At 41.7% G+C, this 22,678-nt stretch overlaps 1 protein-coding gene across 1 annotated transcript in view; it reads left to right on the top strand.

Moving 5' to 3' along the window:
• Positions 1-20,424, top strand: part of LOC310849400 (uncharacterized protein) — a 73,601-nt gene extending 53,177 nt beyond the window's left edge. The window contains exons 19-32 of the mRNA XM_083749560.1: positions 2,189-2,224; positions 3,385-3,507; positions 4,338-4,499; positions 4,633-4,777; positions 6,518-6,684; positions 7,396-7,530; positions 7,635-7,820; positions 8,748-9,010; positions 10,224-10,366; positions 11,698-11,925; positions 13,111-13,338; positions 14,864-14,994; positions 15,868-16,215; positions 17,492-20,424. Of these exons, the coding sequence (XP_083605686.1) occupies positions 2,189-2,224; positions 3,385-3,507; positions 4,338-4,499; positions 4,633-4,777; positions 6,518-6,684; positions 7,396-7,530; positions 7,635-7,820; positions 8,748-9,010; positions 10,224-10,366; positions 11,698-11,925; positions 13,111-13,338; positions 14,864-14,994; positions 15,868-16,215; positions 17,492-18,439 (3,243 nt within the window). The 3' untranslated portion in view covers positions 18,440-20,424. The remainder of the gene's footprint in view (positions 1-2,188; positions 2,225-3,384; positions 3,508-4,337; positions 4,500-4,632; positions 4,778-6,517; positions 6,685-7,395; positions 7,531-7,634; positions 7,821-8,747; positions 9,011-10,223; positions 10,367-11,697; positions 11,926-13,110; positions 13,339-14,863; positions 14,995-15,867; positions 16,216-17,491) is intronic.
• Positions 20,425-22,678: the final 2,254 nt, after the last annotated feature.

Here is a 22,678-nt window from a genome sequence, read left to right as displayed (position 1 = left end):
TCAGGAGTTGGCAGAAATGAATAAATGGATTTGATATACAGAATAGGAGAATGTCACTCCTGCAATTTAGCTGGAGAGTGTTTGACCCCACCCCACCCCTCGAGAAAGGTGAGGGGGTGGTCACATGGCCCCTGTGACCCAATAGGATGAGGTTTTTTAAGGCTGCACCTCCACTAACCTCATCCTTTTTGCATTTGAAATGCCTACCCTCCGTTTAAGCAGTGTGAGCTGTAGGCCGAGTAGGATTTGGGGCGCACCCTATCATAGGGTCTCCTTTTTTGCCTGCTCCATACTGTTGGGCAAATTTAATTTGCATTCAGGAAGAGGTGTGGCTTGCTTGCCAGAGTTGCATTGGTTTCGGGCAGGTGAGGAAGCAGAAAAAAGCCTAGGTTTACTGAAGTAGAATTGGATTGGGGGCACCAATTCAGGTCTCTGCCAGTGCATTATCCTGGAGGGTGCTCCTTGAGGCATGACTCGGTGCACATCTGGGTGAACGCCAGACAGCGGAGGCCAGGTATGCATGTGGGGACAATACCCAAGGTTTACTTGGCAATGAAGGAGTCTTTCCTTCCTGGTTCTTATGTGAGGAGCCACAGCTCAGGGCTGCAGCACAGGCTTCTAGGGTGGTTACTAGAAGATTCTGAAGAAGTCTTCACCTGCCTGTTGAAATTCAGTTTGATTGGATCAGTTAACACATATCACCCATGCCCTGTTTCTTACTTCAGGGCATGGAGAGGCAAATGCAGGTTTGTTGAATGTAAAGTTTGCTAATAGATAGTTATGGAAACGTGGGACTTGACAGGAAATTATTCTTGTAAATAATGGTCTTTCTTTGTTCAGCTGTGTATGTGTGGGCTTGTTGTAGGAAGTATACAGCCATAATACCACTGCATAGTTCAAAGTCCCTAGTTCAGATCTCATCTCTGTCATGATGGTAATAAAATAGCCAACTTTATCTTATTGCCCTGGATATAAAGCACTCTGAGCTCTCCAAAACAAAACACCATCTATTTTAAATATTTCTTTCTAATCTACATTCCTAAAAGCAGCCCAGTATAGAAATATATGAATGAGGCAGCTATTTTAGATGTTGTTCAGCAATGAAAACAATTCAGTGCAGCCAGTTAAAACCCAGTCTAGTGCAGGAGCTTAATATCATTCATGTCCCCAAAGCCCTCCTGAGCAGAAAGGTTTTAACCATCATCTGGCAGAAGGTCATTAAAGAGCAGCATGATGATGATGATAAAATATATTTGTTAATCACCTGTTAGCAATTTACATTTTAAAATATTGATAAATCATACCGAGGTTCCCAAATTGTGGTTGACAGATCGTTAGTGGTCTGTGAGCTTTCAGGTAGTTCACAGTACGTCTGTTTGAAATATTCATATTGATTTGTAAATGTATATTTATTGCTTCTTTTGATTCTTGTGTTCTGTCTTCCTGTGTTAAATTCAAATTGTAATACAGGAAAATATAAGAAAAGAAAAGAAGCAATCAAAATGCAGCCACATATCACACAGCATCTTGCGCAATGTATTACAAATGCTGCAAGTGGCAGGAAAATCATTAAGCATTCCTGGATGGAGGATGAGAAGTTGCCCAGGAAGGGAAATGGCCCAAGGAGAACTGCAGCCTAACAGTTGGTGCATCCTGGCTCAGCTTGTTAAGCTATAATCATTCAGTTGTGTGAAGGGGAGATCTATCCATAATTACATCTCTATAATATTAGCATCTCTATACTTTTGTTATAGGAAGGAACTCGGTGTAAGGCTGCCATTTTGTAAACTTTTGCAGCAGCTGTTCATTTATTGTAATATGCGTATCAAGCTTGAGTTGAAGCAAGGGCGAAGTCTCCAGAGGTGGTCTATTCATAGAATTGATAAGCCAAATAGCAGTGTTTTGTCTCGTGACTCTTTTAAATGTGGAATGAAATAAAATTAAGCCTGTTTTGAATTTGGCCATACTACACTTAGCTAAGCAGGACCAGCTGCTACCTGGATGGATTTTAATAAGATAATCTTTAAGCTTTACTGTTTGTTCTATTGTATTCATTTTTAACATTACTGGGTGGACAAACAAGGAGAAATGCATTTGCTGAATTTCTCTGACACTGTGCACAGTTATTTTAACTCTCATGCTTGTTTTGTAGCTTTTAAAAAATACATTTCTCTATTATTTTTTTCAGAGCTGTGCCATCTTTGGGAATGGACTTCACATAGAGGTAGGAGATTGTGTGAAATTGTAATGAATGGAACAAAAATACTTCCAAAATGAAGCTGCAAAGAGGGGGGAATGAATTGAGCTAGGAGGGAATGTATGTAGTGCATAAGATGTCGTCTTGAGTGGATGGTGGTGTCTTGGGGAAAAAAAATGTTAAATAACTAACCACTTCCACAAAATAAATAAACACACTGAAATAACACACAGGAAGCTTTTCAAGCCTTAAGGAAAAGTATTATTGCATTTATTTACAAAATAAGATATTCCAGGTATTGTATACAAAAAATAAAATATATACTTTTGAAAATAAATTATTTGGCACCAGATTCAACCAACCCAGCATATTAGAGGAAGTATAACTAGTACAATAGGGCTTTCCTGCCTCCCACCATCTCTCCCCCAAATCCTCTCTGGGTGGTTGTGAGGTTGTGAGGACCTCCAAAACAGAACATGGGAGGAGAGGGGGTATCATTCCATCTGGAAAGCAGAAATGGGACCATCAGTAGAATGCAACATTGAATTCCTCCCTTAAATTGCCATCTGCAGGGCTTCACTGAAATTGCAATAACATGTCAGTGAGGTCCATCATTAAACTGAAAGTGTGTTCAGTTGGGGGTGGGGCTGTGGACAGTGACCCCATTCCCTCTACTCCTGACTTCGCTGCATTCACCAGCAAGTTTCCATAGGCAGTTTGTAAGTGTGTTCAAACAAAAATGATTACAAGGCCACTTCAGACCTTACCACTGAATACTAGAGGGTGGAGAGTACATGGCTGGTTCCCTTTGAAAACCATTTCATGGTATTAAAATCCAGGAGAGACTTTCTTCTGAAAAAATGTGCATAGGATTGTGACGTTAGTCTGCGCAGTATGTTAGTTTCATCTGTTTTTTCTAACGAGCCCCACATTATTGTTAAATGGAAAAATACAAATATACACTTTTAAAATAGCCTTGTTTATTATAGATGTTCATTGAGGATGCTGACATGCACACAGTGTTCCATCTTTTTATATTTAACAAGATTTATATGTTGCTTAGTCAACAAAACCCTCAAAGCGGTTCATATAGAATAATATAAAATATTCACTAAAACTACTGACAGAAACAAACTTGGAGAAACTAATGGACATAAAATTTATCAAAATATATGCTTTCCTGACAGATTCCTGGAGGTAGAAACAAGCAGCTCCTTCATTCGGATGGTCACATTAGACAGAAGCGGGAATGGATTGTCCCACCTGCCCTCCTCAACGAAGAGAGTGAAAATAAGAACCCAATTGCTAAAGTAAGTCAGAGCCAAATGAACAGAATCCTGAGAAATGTGGGGCAGGCTTGCTATGGAAATGGGTATCTCTTTGACATCATCATATAGCACCTCCATCCTGGGCTTCTTAACAAAAACAAATAGTTAGTTTCTGTGGGTTGTATCTAATGCTAGTCCTACTCAGGGAAGACCCACTGAAATTAACATAACTTAGGTTGATTCATTTCACTGGATCTACTCTGGGTAAAACTTAGTTGGCTGTAACCCTATGACTGCTTTATAGTCACCTTGTGTGGGCTTTGCTCTAGAAAGCAGCATAGGTAAACAAAGGAATAGGGAACGCAAGTCAATTGATTGCTGATTAAATACTGGATTTTACATCAAACTGTTCTGTACTGATAGCATTTCAATGGTGACATGAGGTATCACATCCTCCACTAACTTTGTCCTCACTGTTCCTACCCAGAAAGCCTGTTCCTACCCTTACTTCCCAATAAATATCCCTACCTATGGCCACCATTCCTCCTACTGTCTCACTGAGCTCCACATTTCTCCCTTCTACCTAAAGTTTTCTCTGACAATTTCCATGTAGTCGCATCTCTTTAGCCATGTTCAGGTGTTTGCCTGATAGTGTGATGGTTGAAAGCAGGAGCATGTGCTGTCCCAACCCGCAACATGATTGTGTATGTCATCCCCCTTACCTTTCCCATGTTGTTTGGGTAGGTCCTCAAGAGGCTGTTAGTGCACAAGGTGCACATGATATTTACTTATTAAAAAAAATCTTGTTTATTTGTACAGGGGCATTTAATTTCCCAAAACTCTGAACATTATTTTAATCATGTTCCTTACAGATACGATCTGATCATGAAGGTGAACCCGGGATAGTTATTACTTACACTATTTCAGGCACAGGAGTCACCGAACCACCATATAATTTGTTTGTGATTAATGGGAAAACTGGAGACCTAAACATAACAAGAATAGTTGATCGGGAACAAACACCAATGTTCCATGTAAGTGAAGCAATTAGACTTCCTTTTCTTATTAAGCACTCAGATTGATGTCAATTGCCATCATTCAACTTTTACTGTATTGATTTGAATTCACACATATGGATTATTTACTTTTCTGCCAATATTCTTCCAGCTGAAAGGTTATGCAATGGATCAGTACGGTAATCACATGGAAAAACCATTAGACTTGAGAATTAAAGTTAAAGACATAAATGACAACTACCCAAAGTTTTCAAAGTCAGTTTTTATGGGCTCTGTTGAAGAATTGTCTGAAGTAGGTAAGTCCTGGAACTTTATTTAATACTTTCATTCTAACTTGATAGTAATTTTGTTTTCTGTGCATATCCTTGTACTTTTTCTTAACTATCCCATCTCTTGGTCCCTTGTTTATGGTTGAAATCCTGTACTTAGTAGCAGATGTGTCTCTCTCATTGATTTCACACAGATGTGCAGGGTCATGGTATTGCAATAGGTTAGGAACATCACACGCATTTGATTTGAGGTTGGTCTTCAGAGGGGAAGATGCTGGAAAATGTAGCAGAGATTAATAGTGCAAGGTACACCTGAAATCCTTCTGCAAACTATTAAAGATGCAAGAGCCCTGTTCTTTCGCATCCTACCTTGCCCTGGTCACACAGGACGAATGATAAACCAAAGCTTTCTTTCGTTATGTGACACTGCCTAGAAAATTATGGTAGTTTGGGAAGGGTGAGTGCATTTGCCTTACACTCTGACTGTGCAGGCTTTATTATCTACCCCTGGACAATGAGAATGTTGAATTGTGCCACTTCCGACTGCAGCTAGCAAGTCTCTTTTTATAATGGCCCCTTGGACAAAAGAGCTCGCTGCATAGTGGGGATAGGGGTGGGCTAGGACATTTTCCCAAGGTCTACTCACGGCAGAGGAGAAAGAGTGCATCTTTCCTTGAAGCAGCTTTCCTAAAGGCTTACATACTGTGGTTTGTCTTAAGAAAACCATGGTCTGCACTCCCAAATAACTGCAACACCCTACATGCAAGCCAGTCATTAATGGTGCTTTAGAACTTGGGGCTCTACATAGTGCAGGGAGTCTGTGTGCTTAGGGCAGGTTCTCTGCTTCAGACCTTTTCCCTCCTGATGCATGGAAAGCACAACAGGGACAGGACAGTGGGGTGGGGCCAACAAGCATGGCTGTGTGGTTGCTTGAGGGAGAATGCCCAAGTAGGACAATGGTGTCGGAGGCAGGATGGGTACGCCAAATGGGCAGGAAGGAAAGATAAGCTGTTACCCACTACAATGGCTAGGGATTCCAGCTGGGGAATGGTATTGTGCATTCCAGCCCTATCTGAACGAACATGAAAGCATTTTGAAGTTTGATGAGATGCAGTCCATTTTACCAGATCCAGAGGCAAATAATAAGAATAATAAATCTGCCTGTTTTGAAAAGCCACAGTAGTATTAGCTCAGCTCTTTGGGACAGGATATTGATTTGCATCTATTTCTAACATCTTTATCAGAAGGAAGCTATGGGACAAGGAGCTGAGAACTATGTTGCGGGGGGGGGGGGGGAATTGGCACTGCCATGAGCACTAGTCAATCCATGGGATAAATGTTATTTTATTCAATCTTGGTATTAACATAGTGTTTGTTTTTAAATACATTTTTAGTGCATTCTTTATAATTTATTCCAAGGGAATTTCGTCTATAAAATCTTAAATTATACAAATCCTTAGGACTTAGATGTCTTGGTCCAGTGCAGGAACAGAACATTTGTAGTCCTCCCGATTCTACTAGACTGTACTTCCCATCACCCCTGACCATTAGCCATGCTGGCTGGGGCTGTTGGGAATTGGAGTCCAACAACACCTGGAGAGCTATCCCTGGTCCAGTGTATGTCATTTGACCAAGCATCTGTACCTGAGCTAAATCTTTGAGTGTGCCATACAAAATTCAGTACAGTATTTGGGGCATTTGGAAATCTTCATTTCAATATAATTTGTCCAATAGGACTTTATAATTAAGTTTAATTTGAATTGTTAGGTGTTCTTGTGATAAAGATAGAAGCAACCGATGCAGATGAGCCAGGCAACCTCAACTCCAAAATTGCTTTCAAGATTATTTCTCAAGAACCTAGCAATCCACCTGCATTTGAAGTTATCAGATCGACAGGCGAGGTCCGGACTTCACATTTTCAACTCGACAGGGAGGTAAATGCTTTTCCTGTCCTGGATTCCTCTCCTGTGTTATCCAGTTTTTCATTTATGTGGTAAAAATGCTACTGATGTCACTTTATAAATTACCTCAGAAGAACATAATCTTTAAGACCGTAATCCTGATCAACTGATTTGCTTGCTTGATTCTGATATTAGGAAATAGTATAAAGTTCCCTTCTACTCTAAAAATGCTCAAGGCAGCATACAAAAACAATGGGGGGGGGGGTATCAGACATGTAGGAAAGATAAAGGTAAATGACCCGTGGACAGTTAAGTCCAGTCAAAGGCAACTATGGGGTGCTGCGCTCATCTCGCTTCAGGCTGAGGCAGACAGCTTTCCGGGTCATGTGGCCGGCACGACTAAACCATTTCTGGCGCAACAGGACACTGTGATGAGTGCCAGAGCACACAGAAACGCTGTTCATCAGGCATGTCTACTAATAATAAATAGTTAAAAAAAATAAATTCAGTAAAATGTATCTAAAAGAGCAGTAACAATTATTGTTGATATTGTCATATATAAATGGTGGTATATAAATATTTTTATACATAAACCTCCACTACCTGGCTCTTGGAGGCTCCCAGGTCTTGGGCAGTGATCTCTTTTGGCTCCAAACAGTGGTATTTGGCCACTGATGGTAGATACTGATTTATTTTGGTACGCTGTTGCATTCACTTACACATAGCTGCTTGAATATCATGCAGGTGCAAAGTAGCTACTCCTTAATTGTAGAAGCAAGAGACCGAGATGGAGATGCAATAGGGCTTGGTGAACGGACAACGGTACAGATCAAGGTTTTGGATGTCAATGACAATATCCCTTATCTTGAAAAAAGCATGGTAAGTGAAGTGATCTGACTGGAAGGCTTGCATGCATTTGTGCTAAACAGCCTTTCCTGCCTTGATAACATAGAAGAGACATTTAAAATCTTGTATGCTTACAGTATGATGGAAGCGTCCAGGAAAATACAGCGAATGTGGAGATTATGCGACTGAGGGCCTTTGACAACGATGAGCAGTACACTGATAACTGGCTGGCAAACTTCACCATTGTGTCTGGCAATGAAGGAGGTTATTTCCGTATAGAAACAGATTCGCATACCAATGAAGGAGTTTTGATTCTGGTTAAGGTTAGTGTTTAGTTTGTGGAGGCCGTGTTTTGAAACATTGGTCCCAATGCAAACATGCAAAATTAACTGCATGAAAAAATGTTGAAAGGGAGGGTGCTAGCTGATGTGGATAAGCTTTCTGCACCTAAAGTAGCCAGGAAATACTTCCAAACTGACTGTAATACCATATGGCTACATATACTCAGTGGGGCCAATCCAGAGGCTTAATACTGCCTTCTAGTCAAGGGAGCTAATGTTTCACAACCCTGTGATAAAGCCTGCTGTGGCAACCATAGATAAATTGTCTTTGTTTGCATTCTACCAAGAGGACAAAATCTTACAAATGGAAAATGCAGCCTCCTCTGATCACTATTTAATACCCAGAGCTTGTTTTGTGAAGAAAAGAGGGTGTATGTGGGACTTCCATGATGCCACTGTGAATACTAAAGAAAAATGCAAATATATTTTATAATGTTCTAAATATCTAGGGACTTTGGCATATATCATTCACTTGTCCGGGAACTGGCCCATAACCAGAGGAGGTATAAACACGCACGTGGAGCATTGATTGATTGATTGATTGATTACTTGCATTTGTTATGTGTTCTTTAGGGTCCCAGAGCAGGATATGTGCATTCCTTGAAACATCACTTAAAACCATAATTAAGACAACAGTAGAAATCATAGCCTGTTCTAAATCATTCATCTGCCTGGGCAAAGAGGTGCATCTTGATTAACTGATGAAAAGACAGTGCCATATGCAAGTCCAAGGGAAGGGAGTTCTTAGCCAGGAAAAGCCCTCCCATATCCTGCTGCCCCTTGGACTGCAGGAGGTGGTGACACTCCAGCAGGGCCTCCTGTGAAGTCTTCTCCAGCTTGGAATTCAGACTTGTTGCTGGGGTTTTTTTCTGACTTGTTGCTGGGGTTTTTTTTCCATTCTCCCTACAGGAAATTAATTATGAAGAGCTGCAGAACATTGACTTGAATATTGTTGTTTCTAACAAAGCAGCGTATCACAAATCAATTATTGCTAAGGGCTTCCAAGCAAAACCAATTCCAGTTAAAATTAAGGTGGAAAATGTGATAGAAGGCCCTGTATTTAAGCCCAACAGAGTTACAATTCAAGCAAATAGAACAATGAAAGTGAACCAGGTTATTGGGCGCTTCGAAGCTTATGATGAAGATACCGGAAAGATAGCACAAAACATCAGGTAAGAGATACCTTTCTTCTTTTTCACCAAGGCAAATCACTGAAGAGCTGCTTACATCAAGCTGCTGCTACAGCATTCAATTTGAGTGAAGACAGGCCTCAGTCTATGCCTCATTTGTGCCACTGCCTTTTGCTTGCAATATCTGTAGGCCGCAGTCACACACTTAAGAAATAAATAGCAGCACCCGTAAGATGCAATGATTTTATGCATAGCATGGCTCTATTTCTGTTGCACCCGTCCCTGTCGTCTTACGACAGGGGTAGAAAATCTCCAGTCCAGGAGCCAAATGCAGTCCTTCAGGCTCTCTGCCTGGTCCTGCATACTCTCCCCAGTCCACATCCCTCACCAACCCCAATCCATACCTTTCTGGAAGTGTTTTCACTTGGATGGAAGGTGACCTTGAACTCTGATAATGCCTGTTGTCTACCTGGAGACAGGGGTGTGAATGTGTACAGAAACTAGCCTGGTGTATAAAGGTGAATTTTTCATTCATTGCGTTGCCTACTTTTGCCCCTGGTTACATCCCTGTAATGGGCAGGGGGCCAGAGGCAAAAGTGGCCGCCAGAAGGTTGCCCAGAACAGGATGTGGCCCTTCTTCCCCATTTCTGTCTTCTGGCATGATGGGGACCTGATGGGGCAAGCAAAAGAAATGACATGAATTTACATTCTTCCTGTGCAGACTTAGGATGACGTGAAGTTTCCAGGCATCTCCTATAAATGCATGACTTCCTTCAGAAATGTATGTCTGTGTTATCTTCTTGTGCTACACTGACATGCATCTTAAAACATAAGTTTCTATGACTTTTTTTTAATGTGGATGTGGCTCTGAGTTGTTGGAGGAAACTAAATGAAGATGTTTCACCATCCACTAAGCCTGTGTAGTAATAATAATAATGATAATAATAATTTATTATTTATACCCTACCCTTCTGGCTGGGTTTCCCCAGCCATTCTGGGCGGCTTCCAACAAAATATTAAAAATACAATAAAACATCAATCCTTAAAAACTTCCCTAAACAGGGCTGCCTTCAGAAGTCTTCTAAACATCAGATAGTTGTTTATTTCCTTGACATCTGATAGGAGGGCGTTCCACAGGGCAGGCGCCACCACCAAGAAGGCCCTCTGCCTGGTTCCATGTGTGTCTTTGAGCAAAGTGTTTTCTTTATACACCGATTGTTGTGACCATTCTAACATACATTAAAAATCTTCACAGGTATGTTAAAGGCCAGGACGTTGCGAATTGGTTTACAGTAGACTCTAGGACTGCTGAAATCAGACTTAACCGAGTGATTGACTATGACTCATCTTTTCTTGTCAACGGTACTTACACTGCAACAATTTTGGCTATAAGTAAGGGTAAGTGATGCTTCTTCCATTTCTTCCTTAAGAATAATTCATCAGCCTTTTCATTCATACGCCACATCTTAATTTGTTAAAGCCCAAAGCTAGATTTGGAAAGTGGCAGCAACAATCTGACCAGTAAGCTTTGGCGAAGGGTGGTGGCTCAGTGGTGCAGCATCTGCTTTGCGTGCAGAAGGTCCCAGCTTCATTCCATGGTGTCTCCAGGTAGGGCTAAGAGACAACCTTACCTGAAACCATGGAGAGCCACTGCCAGTCAGCATAGACAAGGCTGAGCTAGATGGACCACTGGTCTGTCTCTGTATAAAGCAACTTCCCAACAGGGACCAGCAGCTCCAAAAATCTTGGCTACACTTACTAGCCAGACATGAATCATGGTTGAAATCAATTGTCTTGCCTCCCTCAAATCCTCTGGCATTCACAGTGGGCTTGGGAGACATACAGGCTCTTCCCTCATTTGAGGTGGGATAAGGAGAAGGCAAAAATCAGGATTCTCTCTCCATGCTCAGGAGAATCTGGTGTTGCTTTTCACGACTGGGCAGAGAGCCAGGGTCATTTACCTCTGTTGAGTAGATGGTAGGGACTGCGCCTGTTTTTCCTTCAGTAAGTACCTGGAGCATCACTGGCATTTAGGCAAATGTTGTAGTGATAGAGGCTTTTAATAAAGCCTGATGGATTACATGCTTTAGCATGATGATGTGAACATGATTCCACAAAAATGTCAATGCTCCATCACTATGTGCTGCTAATCCAATGCCAGGAGGCAAACTTCACACACATGTATCTGCTTTTCACATTAGAGTCCCTGTAATCTAATACGTTTTTTAGAAAGTTGTTTATTCGCTAGCACATGGACAACTCTTTAAGATATTGTAAGCAATTTTGCAGGATGGTCCCCAAGATAAAGGAGCAGGTTTCCATCTATGTTTGGATACAGTTGGATGCCATTTGGGATTAAGATGGCAGAATGGACCTTTCAACATTGCACTGATATTTTTGCTTCTGTAGAATTTCCTAGAAACGCTGGATACAAGGCTGCTAGTCTTGAATAAAGTGTCTGACGGTCCACAGAGCCCAAAGAATTGGAGTAACAGTATGGTAGTCATCTCCAGCAACTCAAATAATTGCCAAGCAAACATTTCCATGAGTTTGAATTGCATCCTATACTCAGTTATTGTGTTGTTGAAATGGATTGCAAATCGAACACTGAATTCACATTAAAACCTTTTATACACTCAAAGAAGCAAATGAAATTCTACATTGATAAAACTATGTTTTTGCATTCTTAAGCAGTGAAATACAAATGCTTTACCTTACATATTTTGCAGACCAGCCTCCAAAAACGGCTACAGGTACCATTGTTATTCAGGTACAGAATACTACTCTCTACTGCCCGACCATTGTGACTCCACGTCAAACTGTCTGTACCCATGCAAAGTTTGTTAATGTCTCTGTTACTAATCGAGGAGGTTATCTAAATCGTGGCCCTTTCACTTTCACTATTGTTGATGAGCCTGAAAGAGTGTCAGACAAGTGGAGGATAATCAGAGTGGATGGTAAGTATGAGTCACTATGACATGGTTTACAGCAGGGGTGAGGGTGTGTAGGAACTAGTCGACTGTACTAGGTAAGAATTGCATTTGTTACCCTACCCAGATTTAGGAGGAGGGGGCAGACCCATTGTGCAAGCGGAGAGCCATGAACAGGAAGGACAGCTGTTGTTGATGATGATTATTTATTACTTGCCTCTTAGATCCCAAGACAGGTTGCAGCATTGAAACCAATATTAAAACCAAGCTTAAAACTCACAACCATTGGGTACAAGCCTGTTATTTTAGTTGTGACTTGGCTAATCCTCTCTTGGATAACATGTGCTGGCCAGAGTAGCATTGCTTTGAAGTGTGGCTTCAGAAGTAGGGGCTTAGCTTCACCAGAGGCAGAGAATAAAACATCTGAAGCTGAGTGGCTGAGATTATTTGTCTGAAGAGCAGCCACCACTATGTTGCTTAGATCCTCGTGGTCAGTTCTCATGCTGGGAGAGCATCTCTCTCAAGATTTCTCTCCCACTGAAATATGCCAGAAATGCTCTGCACTTACTGCTATCTGAAAGTTGAGCGACTTCATTTCAGATTAAGCCAGATTCTGAAGCATCCATTGAAAGGCAGTGGAAATGTTTCAGCTAAACCTGAAAAAGATGTAAGATACCACCCCTCTCCTCATTTGGGCACTGGTTGTAGAGAAAGAGAAATCCTCTGTGGTCTTTCTGCTGCAAGGAATTAACACACATCTAGGAAAACTGTTCTTCATATTCTGTCTGGTTGACAGACTGGGTACTTGTGGAATTGCTGTAACACCAGGGATGTTCCTTTAAAGACTATTTAGTACCCATTGATCATTTTAGCTCTTTAAACGTTGTGCTGATGTCTCTGTAGACTTGGGGGGTCTACCTGTGGCCCTCCATATATAAGAGGACCTATAGCCCCCATTGGTGGAAGTTGTACACCACCATCTCAAGGGCCACAGCTTGCCATCCCTGGTGCCAAAAATACAGTTGCCAAAGGGGGTTTACAACAATTAGGTACTCTAGAAACTGATATGTTTATCTCCATAATATAATTACTTACTTCAGAACATCAAATCAGTAGCCCTAAAGTCAGTATCTGCTCACAGTTCTGTCATACGTTCAGCTACTTACATTACATTGCTTTATATTAATTGTTACTGTCTTTTTCCCTGTGAAGGATCTAGAGTACAGCTTATACCAGAGAATCTGAAGCCTGGATCATATGAAGTTCCACTCCTGGTGAAAGATAACCAAGGTCTTAGCTGTCCCGAGTATCAAACTCTAAGACTGGATGTTTGTGAATGTGCAGAAGGTGGTGGTTGCCGAGCAGCAATCGTCGGCTCATCGGTTTTTCTAGGACCTGCAGCGATTGCTCTGATAATTCTGGCGTTGTTGCTGCTGCTGTGTAAGTAACTAGTGTTATTCCAGAAGAATTGGCAGAGTGCCATTGTGCACTCTGACACAATGCCTCCTCCTTGCGGGGACTTGCAATCTTCATGCAAGCTTTATGGGCATGAACCAACCAAAGTTAAGCCCCTTCTGGTTTTCTCCCATTAGACTCAATAGGACCTAAGAGAGAGCTTAATGTTCTGAACTTTTACATATGGTGTGGTAAAGAGTAGAGCAATACATTTAAGGAACTTTGTTAAAATTTTATTTGTCTCTGATACACCTTTCCCACTTCTTTTAAAACTTTTGATCCTTGTTCTTCCTATCTTTTATCAAAAATTCAACTTTCATATGAGGTGAATGTTGTTTGGCAGCTTGACCAAAAAACAGGCAACAAGCCACGAGGCCTTCCAAACTAGGAGCAGCTAGTTAAAGTCTGGACTAAGAGCACTGTTCATTTAAAATAATAATCAAAATAATGTTCCAAGAAGCAATGAATTCTGCAAAGTATTTACTAGATTTATTACCCACCCCTCACAAGGCCCCTGCTCAGGTTACAACATTATAACTGTACTATTAAAAACAAGTAAAACATTTTGTACAATTATTAAAGCAGCTGTTACCATTCCACAGAGCAGGACAGTAAAGGCTGAAGAGGTGGGTCCCACATAAATATTTTAATTGTCAAAGGCCTGGGGAGAGAGGTGTATCTTCAGCATACTGCAAAGGGAAGATCCAGCATTTAAGGGCTGCCACAGAGGAAGTCCTTTCCTGAGTCAACATTTGCCATACGGATGGCTGAGCTACTAAGAGAACCCCCTCAACTGAACTTAACACCCAAGACGGTCTGTAGGAATGGAGGTGGTTTTTTCAGATATTTGGAGTGCAAGTCATTCAGGGTTTTAAACCCCAGGGGTGGGCACCATGAATTTGGCCTGGAAATAAACTGGCAACCACTGCAGCTGGGGGATTGATTTACCCATGTTTGCCTACCTAGCAAAATTGTGTTTTTGCTAAAAATGCAAGGGACTATAACGCCTACCCCGCCAATCACTGGAAAGGGTGCTCAGCCCCTCTGCTGGAGTCTTGCAGGCTTGCTTTCCCACATAGCTGCAAGCCTCTCTTCACTGTCTGAGAGCTAGGGGAAAAAACCTGAAGTTGCCAAAATTTGTACCTAAATCCTGTGTTTTCATGGTAATGTTGTGGAACATGCACAACTCTGAATGTGTGAGGCCTGCAAGCTGAAGCAAATGGAAGTTGCTTGCTGCTGTTCATGTTTGGTTCTCCAGTGCTCTCATCTCACTGGAATTTTAAAATGTGCTAAGCCATCAGAAAGTGTAGATTAGTACAGGATTGGTACACAGCCTGTTATTTGTGGTGCAATGTTTGCATTACATGGCTCTATTTTAGAGAACGTTGTAATATTTTGAATGGATTTTGGAGTATTTTGTTATATTTAATGGGCTATGGACAGATATTTAGGATTTGCTTCTGCAAGTTCAACCTTTGACGGTTTGTTGATCTGCTGTGTTCCTTTGCAGTGGTGCCTCTCTTACTGCTGGCGTGTGGCTTTGGTGGATCAGGTGCCTCAAAAGGCTTTGTGGCAATACCCGATAACAGCGAAGAAATGTTGCGAATATGGAACAATGAAGGGGCAGCCCCTGAAGACAAGGTATCTTGTGTTTTGCCCTGATTGTGTATTTGGCACCAAGGAATGTTGGTATCCTGCTTAATGCATGTCTGCTAAGAAGTAAACCCTGCTGAGTTAAATAGGATGTCCTTCCAAGGATGGGCATGTAGGGCTGAAGAGTGCTTTAGACAACAATGGGCTGAGTTACTTAAAACAACATGGCTCTTACTCTCTTATCAGTTTAAATTGGTATGGGGTAATTCATTTACACAATTAAAAAGTGTGTGTGTAAAAACAGTTGTACAAACATAGGTGGGGTTAGTGTGAAGTTTCTGGGCTTGTAAATAGGCAGGATCAGGCTGTGAGGCAGCTGTTCTCAGGCTACTTTTTCTGACGCAGCTGTACAGAAGCATTTGGGAAGGAAGTTTGCTAAGAAGTTCTGCTATCCAGCAGGTATTCCCATTGACCTGTAAAGCTGCCTAACTACAAATTCTGTTGTTCTGAAAGGAGCTTTTTTTTGGAGGGGACACAAGTAACTGGGTGGTGCTCTAGCAAGGGGGACATTGTCCCCTGCTGGATGAACCATAATCCCCAGATTCTCAGAGTTCATTTTTAAATCATAGATCTCGAGCATCTGTAGAACCTGAAATCTGAGGCAGTATGCACTGGGCCACTCCATTCTTACTTCCCCCACCCTGGTAACATTCCTGCAGACACCTATGCAAATAGCCAAAACTTTCGGGATCTGTTCCTCTTCCTTTTCTCCAAGCAGGAAGCAAATAAACTTCCTGAATTGCATTTGTCTCCTAGCTGGCCTCGCCCAGCCCAGCCTGCTGCATGTTGTTTGATTGTGACTTCAGCCTGCCTCCTTAAATGAATGTAGTTTTACAGTTTTATTTTTCTCTTTGACGTTAGGCTGGCGTCAGCCTAAGCCACATGACTTCTGTGAACAACTCTGCCTCAGGGATGGGAAATGGAAATGCATCGTCAAGCTTAGGCGTGGCAGGAGGCGCTGTGGTTTCTGGCTCTTCTGCATTCGGACAGCGTAACACCACAACCATCGAAAGGCGCTGGGAGGAGGCCCGTACGTCTCATGCACATCATGAAGGCATGGATTTTGGAGGGGGCTCAACCATAGCAGGAGCAAGAGGAGTAGGAGGGGGAGACATGGCAGCACAGAAAATCCTGACAATGGATAGCAGATACATGGAACAACATGTCGGAGCCGTGAATGAAGAATTCTTAAGGAGCTACTTCACTGAAGTAAGATTTCCACTTTTGTGAGATGCTTCCTCTCTTGGTTGACTTCCCCTTCCCCTGTTTTGTTTAATCCTGGGACCTTTGTATTTTCCACTCCTTAGTTTATTAGATTGGTTTGGGCATCTCTCACATGCAGGGTTGTGGGTTTCCTGGAAAATGTGAATATTTCCCTATGCAAATTATCACCATTTCCCTAACATTCTCAGTTTGCATCAGGAATTTCCCCAATGTCCTCAAAAGTGATCTAATATAGCACATTTATTTTACTTGTGTTCATTAAACAAATCTAAACACTTTGAAGACTGCCATGCTTACCTCTAATTTGCAATGGGCATTCATTCATTGTTACTAAGGAACATATGAAAAGGGGGGAATTTCTATAGAAAAATAAAGCACTGGGGGGAAGAAATTCTGCCCTACTTCACTGCTCCTGCTGTCTCTGACAGAGTTAAGCCAAAAATGCCACCACTTCTATTACCCAGAAGTGGGATGGCATTGTCATCAATTTCTAAGGAGGGGGAAATTGCATATTTTTCCCTGGGGCATGGAGCTTGCAAGCAGTGTCATAGCTGTCTTTCTCCCATTACCCTTTCCTTTCCAAAAGTAATGAGAGCTACCACTATGTGGGCAAACTACAATTTTAAAAAGGAGAGTGGAGGTGGGGAAGATAAGATGCAGACATTCAGCTGTCACTTTTCTCCTGTAAATGCCCATCCCTGAAAATATGAAGAATTTTATGCCTGGCTCTCTCACCTGCAAAATGGGTGGGTTTCTCTTTGTGAAGAACATAGGAAGAGCCTGCTGGATCAGACCCCATCTAATCTAGGATCCTGTTCTTACAGTGGCCAACCAGATACCTATGGGAAGCTTACCAGCAGGGTTTTTGATAGTTTTATCTTCCACAAATTTATCTAATCCTCTTTTAAAGCCACCCAAGTTGGTAGCCATCTCTGCCTCTTGTGGGAACAGATTCCAAAGTTTGGCTGTGCACTTCCTTTGTCTGTCTTGACTCTTTTGATGTCCAGATGCAACAGGGGTCCATGAGTTCTAGGAATGAGAAAAGGGGCTAAACTTTTCACTATTCCCTTTCTCCATGCCCTGCATAATCGTATACACTTCTGTCATGTTGCCTTTTCACTAAGCTAAAAGGCCCCAAACCACTGCCTTCTGCCAGAAGGAATTTGTGTCACACCCAACCAAGCTGACTGCTGTTTCATTAAAGAAAATTATATCTTCCGAAACACAAGTGCTCACAGTTCTTGTTTTTCCACATTTTTAGAAAGCTGATGCTTTTGCCGACGAGGATGAAGGGCACCTCGCAAAAGACTGCCTACTCGTTTACTCTCAGGAGGAAGAAAGAGATTCTCCCCATGGTTCTGTCGGCTGCTGCAGTTTCATTGAGGGAGACTTCGATGAGCATTACCTGGATGACTTGGGAGATAAATTTAAGACTCTGGCTGAGATCTGCATGGGCAAACGCATTGGCATGGAAGCTGGACTACACACCTCTCAAGGCCTGAAAGACCCAACTCCTACTCTTACAGCAAGTGAATCTGATGTGCAATACTTGCATCAGCAGAATGCAGAGCACACCTATACTTCAGGCTCTGGCAACCAAATACCTGACGCCACAAAAGGCTTTGGTTCAGAAATGGTGGCCGAGGAGACAGTAACTGAGACTACCTTTGAATCTACACCTGGCTTGCAGCAAGTTAGACGTATACCCAACCCTCTGGTTAGCAGCAGCAGCAATGTTCTCATGACAGAAACATCTTATGGGGCAATACCCCCTCCAGTAATCTTTGACCCCCAGTTTAAAGAGAATGTGGTAGTGACAGAGAGAGTGCTTGCTCCAGGTTCTAACTTGCAGGATGTGTTAGAAATGCCTTCTGGAGTCTTTCCAGACCTTACAGATTCAAACTATGTTGTTGTAAGGGAAAGGGAGAGGGTCCTTGTACCTAGTTCCGAGCTAAAGGGTTCCCTGAGCATCCCCAATTTAGCAGGAGGACAGAATGTGGTAGTGACTGAGAGGGTGGTTACACCCACCCCTGGCATGTGGGGCACATCAGAGCAAGCCACTTACCCTGAGAGTGATAGACAGGGACAAATCTTGATCGCAGATGCTTTCTTTAACCAAGGCAGCACACAGGAAGCACCTCCCCCTGGTTCTACCCTGAGCAAGTCCTCAAGGGTTAAATACAGCACTGTGCAGTACACACGCTCATAGATGGTATGCTTTCATCCATAAGTTTTTATTTACATTTTTAACAGTGATAGGGATTAGTGGTTTGTTTTCTCAGGGGCTAAATGAATTGCTTTCCTTTCCTTGCAGTAGTTTCTGTACAAGAAAACTCACACAAAGCCCAGAGAAGAGATACCGAGATTAAGGATGCAGTCTTAAACACACTTTTCTAGGAAGTATGCTCCACTGAATGCAGTAGGACCTCTGAATAGAAGATTCATAGCATTGCAATGTAAAAGAACTTGGATTGTAGTAACAAGGAACTACTCCAGCTGCATAGCCAGAAAGAATGTTGCTAACATCCTGAGCCTCTGTATTCTAGCATACATTACTAGGACCTGGGTGGCAGTCCAACTGATTTAGTTGGTTATCAGCAAACTTTAACTAGCTGTGTGATCCTAAATGCCTTGCTTCAAGATTAAGTCGCTCTTGGATTTGTTCCCTTGTGCATTTAGCAATGCCCAATTAGCAAAGTATTAACTTAATTAGTCATATTGACTTCAAAGTTAAGTTGTCAAACAGTGCAATCCTAAACGTATTTACTCAAAAGTAAGTCAGGTTGAACACAGAGGGGGTTACTCACTGGCGGATGTGGTTAGAATTGCAGCTTTAAATGTACAATACAGCTGAGATGGCTTGTTGCTTGGGCTATTTAATATCAACAGGAAATATGTATGTTCTCTAGAAGAGTAGGTATTTCACTTCATTTTTAAGTTACTTTTCAAAATAATGTCCTTCTACATGAAAAAAGCAAAGATGAGTGTAAAAAGAGGTGGAGTGAAAACAAGAATGCAGTCTAATTTTCCTTCCTACACTTAGCAGACATTGTGCTCCTTTTGCAACATGTAGGCTAAGCATAGGTTTAGCCCAAGTTGCAGCTGCTGGACAGTACAAAAATGTAACTTAAAACCAGAAGCACATGTGCTCATCTGACATCTCTGAATCAGGACGCTTAAGAGTTCTGATGTATTCATTCAACTCTACTAGCCACAAGGGCTGTCCCATTCATTTCAGTGGAGGCAGCTGATCCTTTCACATATTCAGTGATTGGCTTCATTCATTGAAATGAATGGAACCCACCCATGCAGGATGGGTGCTTTTTCAAATGCCACAATCGTGCAGTAAGTAATTTTGTGTATATCTGTATAGTACAGTCAATGTGGTGTAGCAGAGAGAGTATTGGGCTTGGACCAAGGAGGACTGGGTTCACACCCCTTCCCCACTCACCCATAAAACCCACTTAGTGCCTTATATTTTATATATATGTATCTTACATTTACATTATTGCTTTGGCTAAAAGCAATAAATAGGATTGGGTGTACTGCCACTGAACTAGGTTGCATACACACCATACATTTAAAGCACAACACACACCCTCAAAAAATCCTAGTAACTGTAGTTTGTCTCTCACAAAGTTATGATTCCCAGCATTGTTAACAAATAGTTCCTAGGATTCTTGGCAGGGGGAGTGTGCTATAAATGTATATTGCCCTTGTCCCTTTTTCCTCCATCTATTATTCTGTACATATCTATTTTATAATTCAAAGAAAAGCAAAAATGAATGGGATGAAAGTGTATATAATGGTAAATGTATTTTAATCCTTTGGACAAGATAAACTTACATTTAAGGAACATTTTATATGACAGAAATACTGCTTATTTTAAGCTTTCCTTTGGTTTTAATCCACAGTTTCACGTGTGGAGAGTTGTATCTAATGAACTGAGATTTAAGACTGCACTGGTAGCTGTTTCAGAGTTTACAGTTAATTCCCATGTACCTTTTCATTTGGAATGGGAGTATAGCCTGTTCATTTTCAAGGGTTAATCATGGAATTTGCAGATCTCGAGCTTTGCGGTATATTTTTATTTTAAATAACAAGCTGCGGTTTTGCACTGATCTCTAGTTTGAGGTGTCGATGGATTACATTATGTATTTTTGTGGAATTTCAAATAAAAGGGGAAAATTATAATTGCACTGCTCAGTTATTTTAAGTGGTTAAAAATGCACCCTATCTAACCACTCAGACAACTGTATCAATTACTGAGGACAGTTCACCAAAGGTTAGTAGTCACTGCTGAGCCCATTGTTGAAAGTAATGTAATAACATGCAACCCGATTCTATGCATGTCAGAAATTAGTGCCACTGAGTTCCATAAGACTTGCTCCCAGGATTGCAGCCTTAGGAAGAATTTGTTGCTGTCTGATAGATTTGCAAATTAATCATACACAAGGGAGAAGTGAATTTTCCTGTTGAGAAACTAAATTGAACATTTAGCCAATTATTGATTAAAGTGTTGGGACGTGGGTCTAGTTCTCAGCTGCTTTGATAAGCCTGTGACTGACAAAGTGTGCACAAATTTCACATTATCAGTGCGATTCAGTACATTTTTTGTTGAATGAGAGTCCTGCTTTCCTCAGTGGGGTTTACTAGGTTAGATTACTGCAATGTATTATATGTTTATCTGCCTCTGAAAACAGTTCAGGAACTGCAGCTGGTGCAGAATTTGGCAGCAAGTTGCTCACTGCGACGAGATAGTTTGAGCATATTCAGCTGATCCTGAATTGGCTGCCAATTAGTTTCTGGGCTCAGTTTGAAGTGCTGCTTTTTACCTATAAAGCCTTAAATGGCTCAGGACTGCAATGCCTGAAGGACTCCCTCCCCCCATGAGAGGTCTGAAGGGTGGCAACATGAGAACAGGCCTTTTCTGCAGGGGCTCCCCATTGGTAGAATGGTCTCCCTAAGAAGTCTTGCCTGGCACCTTCATTACATATCTTTTGGCACCAGGCAAAAACATGTATCTATAACCAGTCCTTCGACTGAATGCCTTTTAATTGTGTTTATGGCAGGGGAATTACTGGTTTGTTTTGCTTTTGTTTTATGTATTTTGTGTTTTCATTTTGTATTTTTATGTTGTGACCCACCCTGTAATCATTGGATGAAGGCTGGTATAAAAGTTTAATAAATATTTATAATAATACCTGAGAGCAAGCCCAGTTGAACTTATAGGAGCTTATTTCTGAATTAACATGCATAGGATTGCACAGTTAATACATTTCTTGTCACAGGCAGAAACATTCCAAGTCATATTTTGTCACATCGCTGAGAACTAGGCAGGACTAACAATGATCAGATGAGCATAAACTCCATATGGATTATGAGTCTCAGGCATACTAAATACATCTAGAATTCAAAAGAGCCTTCTATCTGAAAGCATCCCTAGGGGGCAAGGGTGTCAGGTAGAGCCATCCAGAGTTGCATACAGCCCTCAAATACATTTCTTAGGATGCCTCTTAGTCAAGCAGTAGTAGAGCAACAGCTTTCAGCTCTCAGGTTTTGGTTGCTTGTTTTTCTAACTGGAGATAAAATAAATTAGGCCAGAGTCAAGTAGTAAGGCCCACTCACCCAAGTTCTTCGGTCTCAATACAAATCTGTCACATCACCATCCTTCCTCGTTTGCACCACTAGATGGCACAATTACCATGCTTGCTGGAGTTACTATGGAGGATACTAGAGGCGGACTTGTGCCTAAATGCCTAAGCAATCTGCAGCACACAGCTATATGTAAGGAATGCCCTGTTTTTCAAAGTGAAGAAGGTGGGGTGGGCTAAAACTAACACTTGTATGTTCAGCCTAGGTTTGCTGCAGCAACCTTCAGCAGGGAGGCAGAATAAGAAACAGGAGCTGCTCCATTGTGAAAGATAACAAAAGCAAAAAGTTGAAGCAAATAATGCTTGATGATTTCATTTTCCAGAAGGTGGAAGAAGCGATCCTCACCAACAGGAAGGAACTGATTGACGAAGTGGAAATACTGGGAAGCTTGGAAGGAAGTGATCATGTCTTCCTGGGTTGCATGATACATAGGCAAGGGAAAGCTTAGAATAGTCAGATATGCACTCTGGACTTTAAGGCCGGTTTAAAAAGCTGAAGACACTACTGGGTGAGATCTCAAGGTCAGAAATAGTCAAAGAGAAAGGGGTCCAAGATGGGTGGGAGTGTGAAATATTGAAGGCACAAAGGCAGACAATTCCAATTAAAGCAATGTGGGAAGCATCTAGGAAACTGATGTGGCTGCATAAGGAGCTTACAGGTGAGCTGAGATTTAAGAAGGGCATGTATAGAAATGGAAGAAAGGGGAACTCACAGAGTAGCCAACAGTTGCAGGGAGAATGAGCTCAGGCTTGCAAGAGAGCTTAAGGCAAGAACAAACAAGTAGTAGGTTTTC

The sequence above is a fragment of the Podarcis gaigeae genome (assembly GCF_964106915.1).
Source record: "Podarcis gaigeae genome assembly, chromosome: 7".
In the NCBI taxonomy this organism is placed as follows: domain Eukaryota; kingdom Metazoa; phylum Chordata; class Lepidosauria; order Squamata; family Lacertidae; genus Podarcis; species Podarcis gaigeae.
Note: the sequence above shows the minus strand (reverse complement) of the source record. Positions and strands in the feature narration are given on the sequence as shown.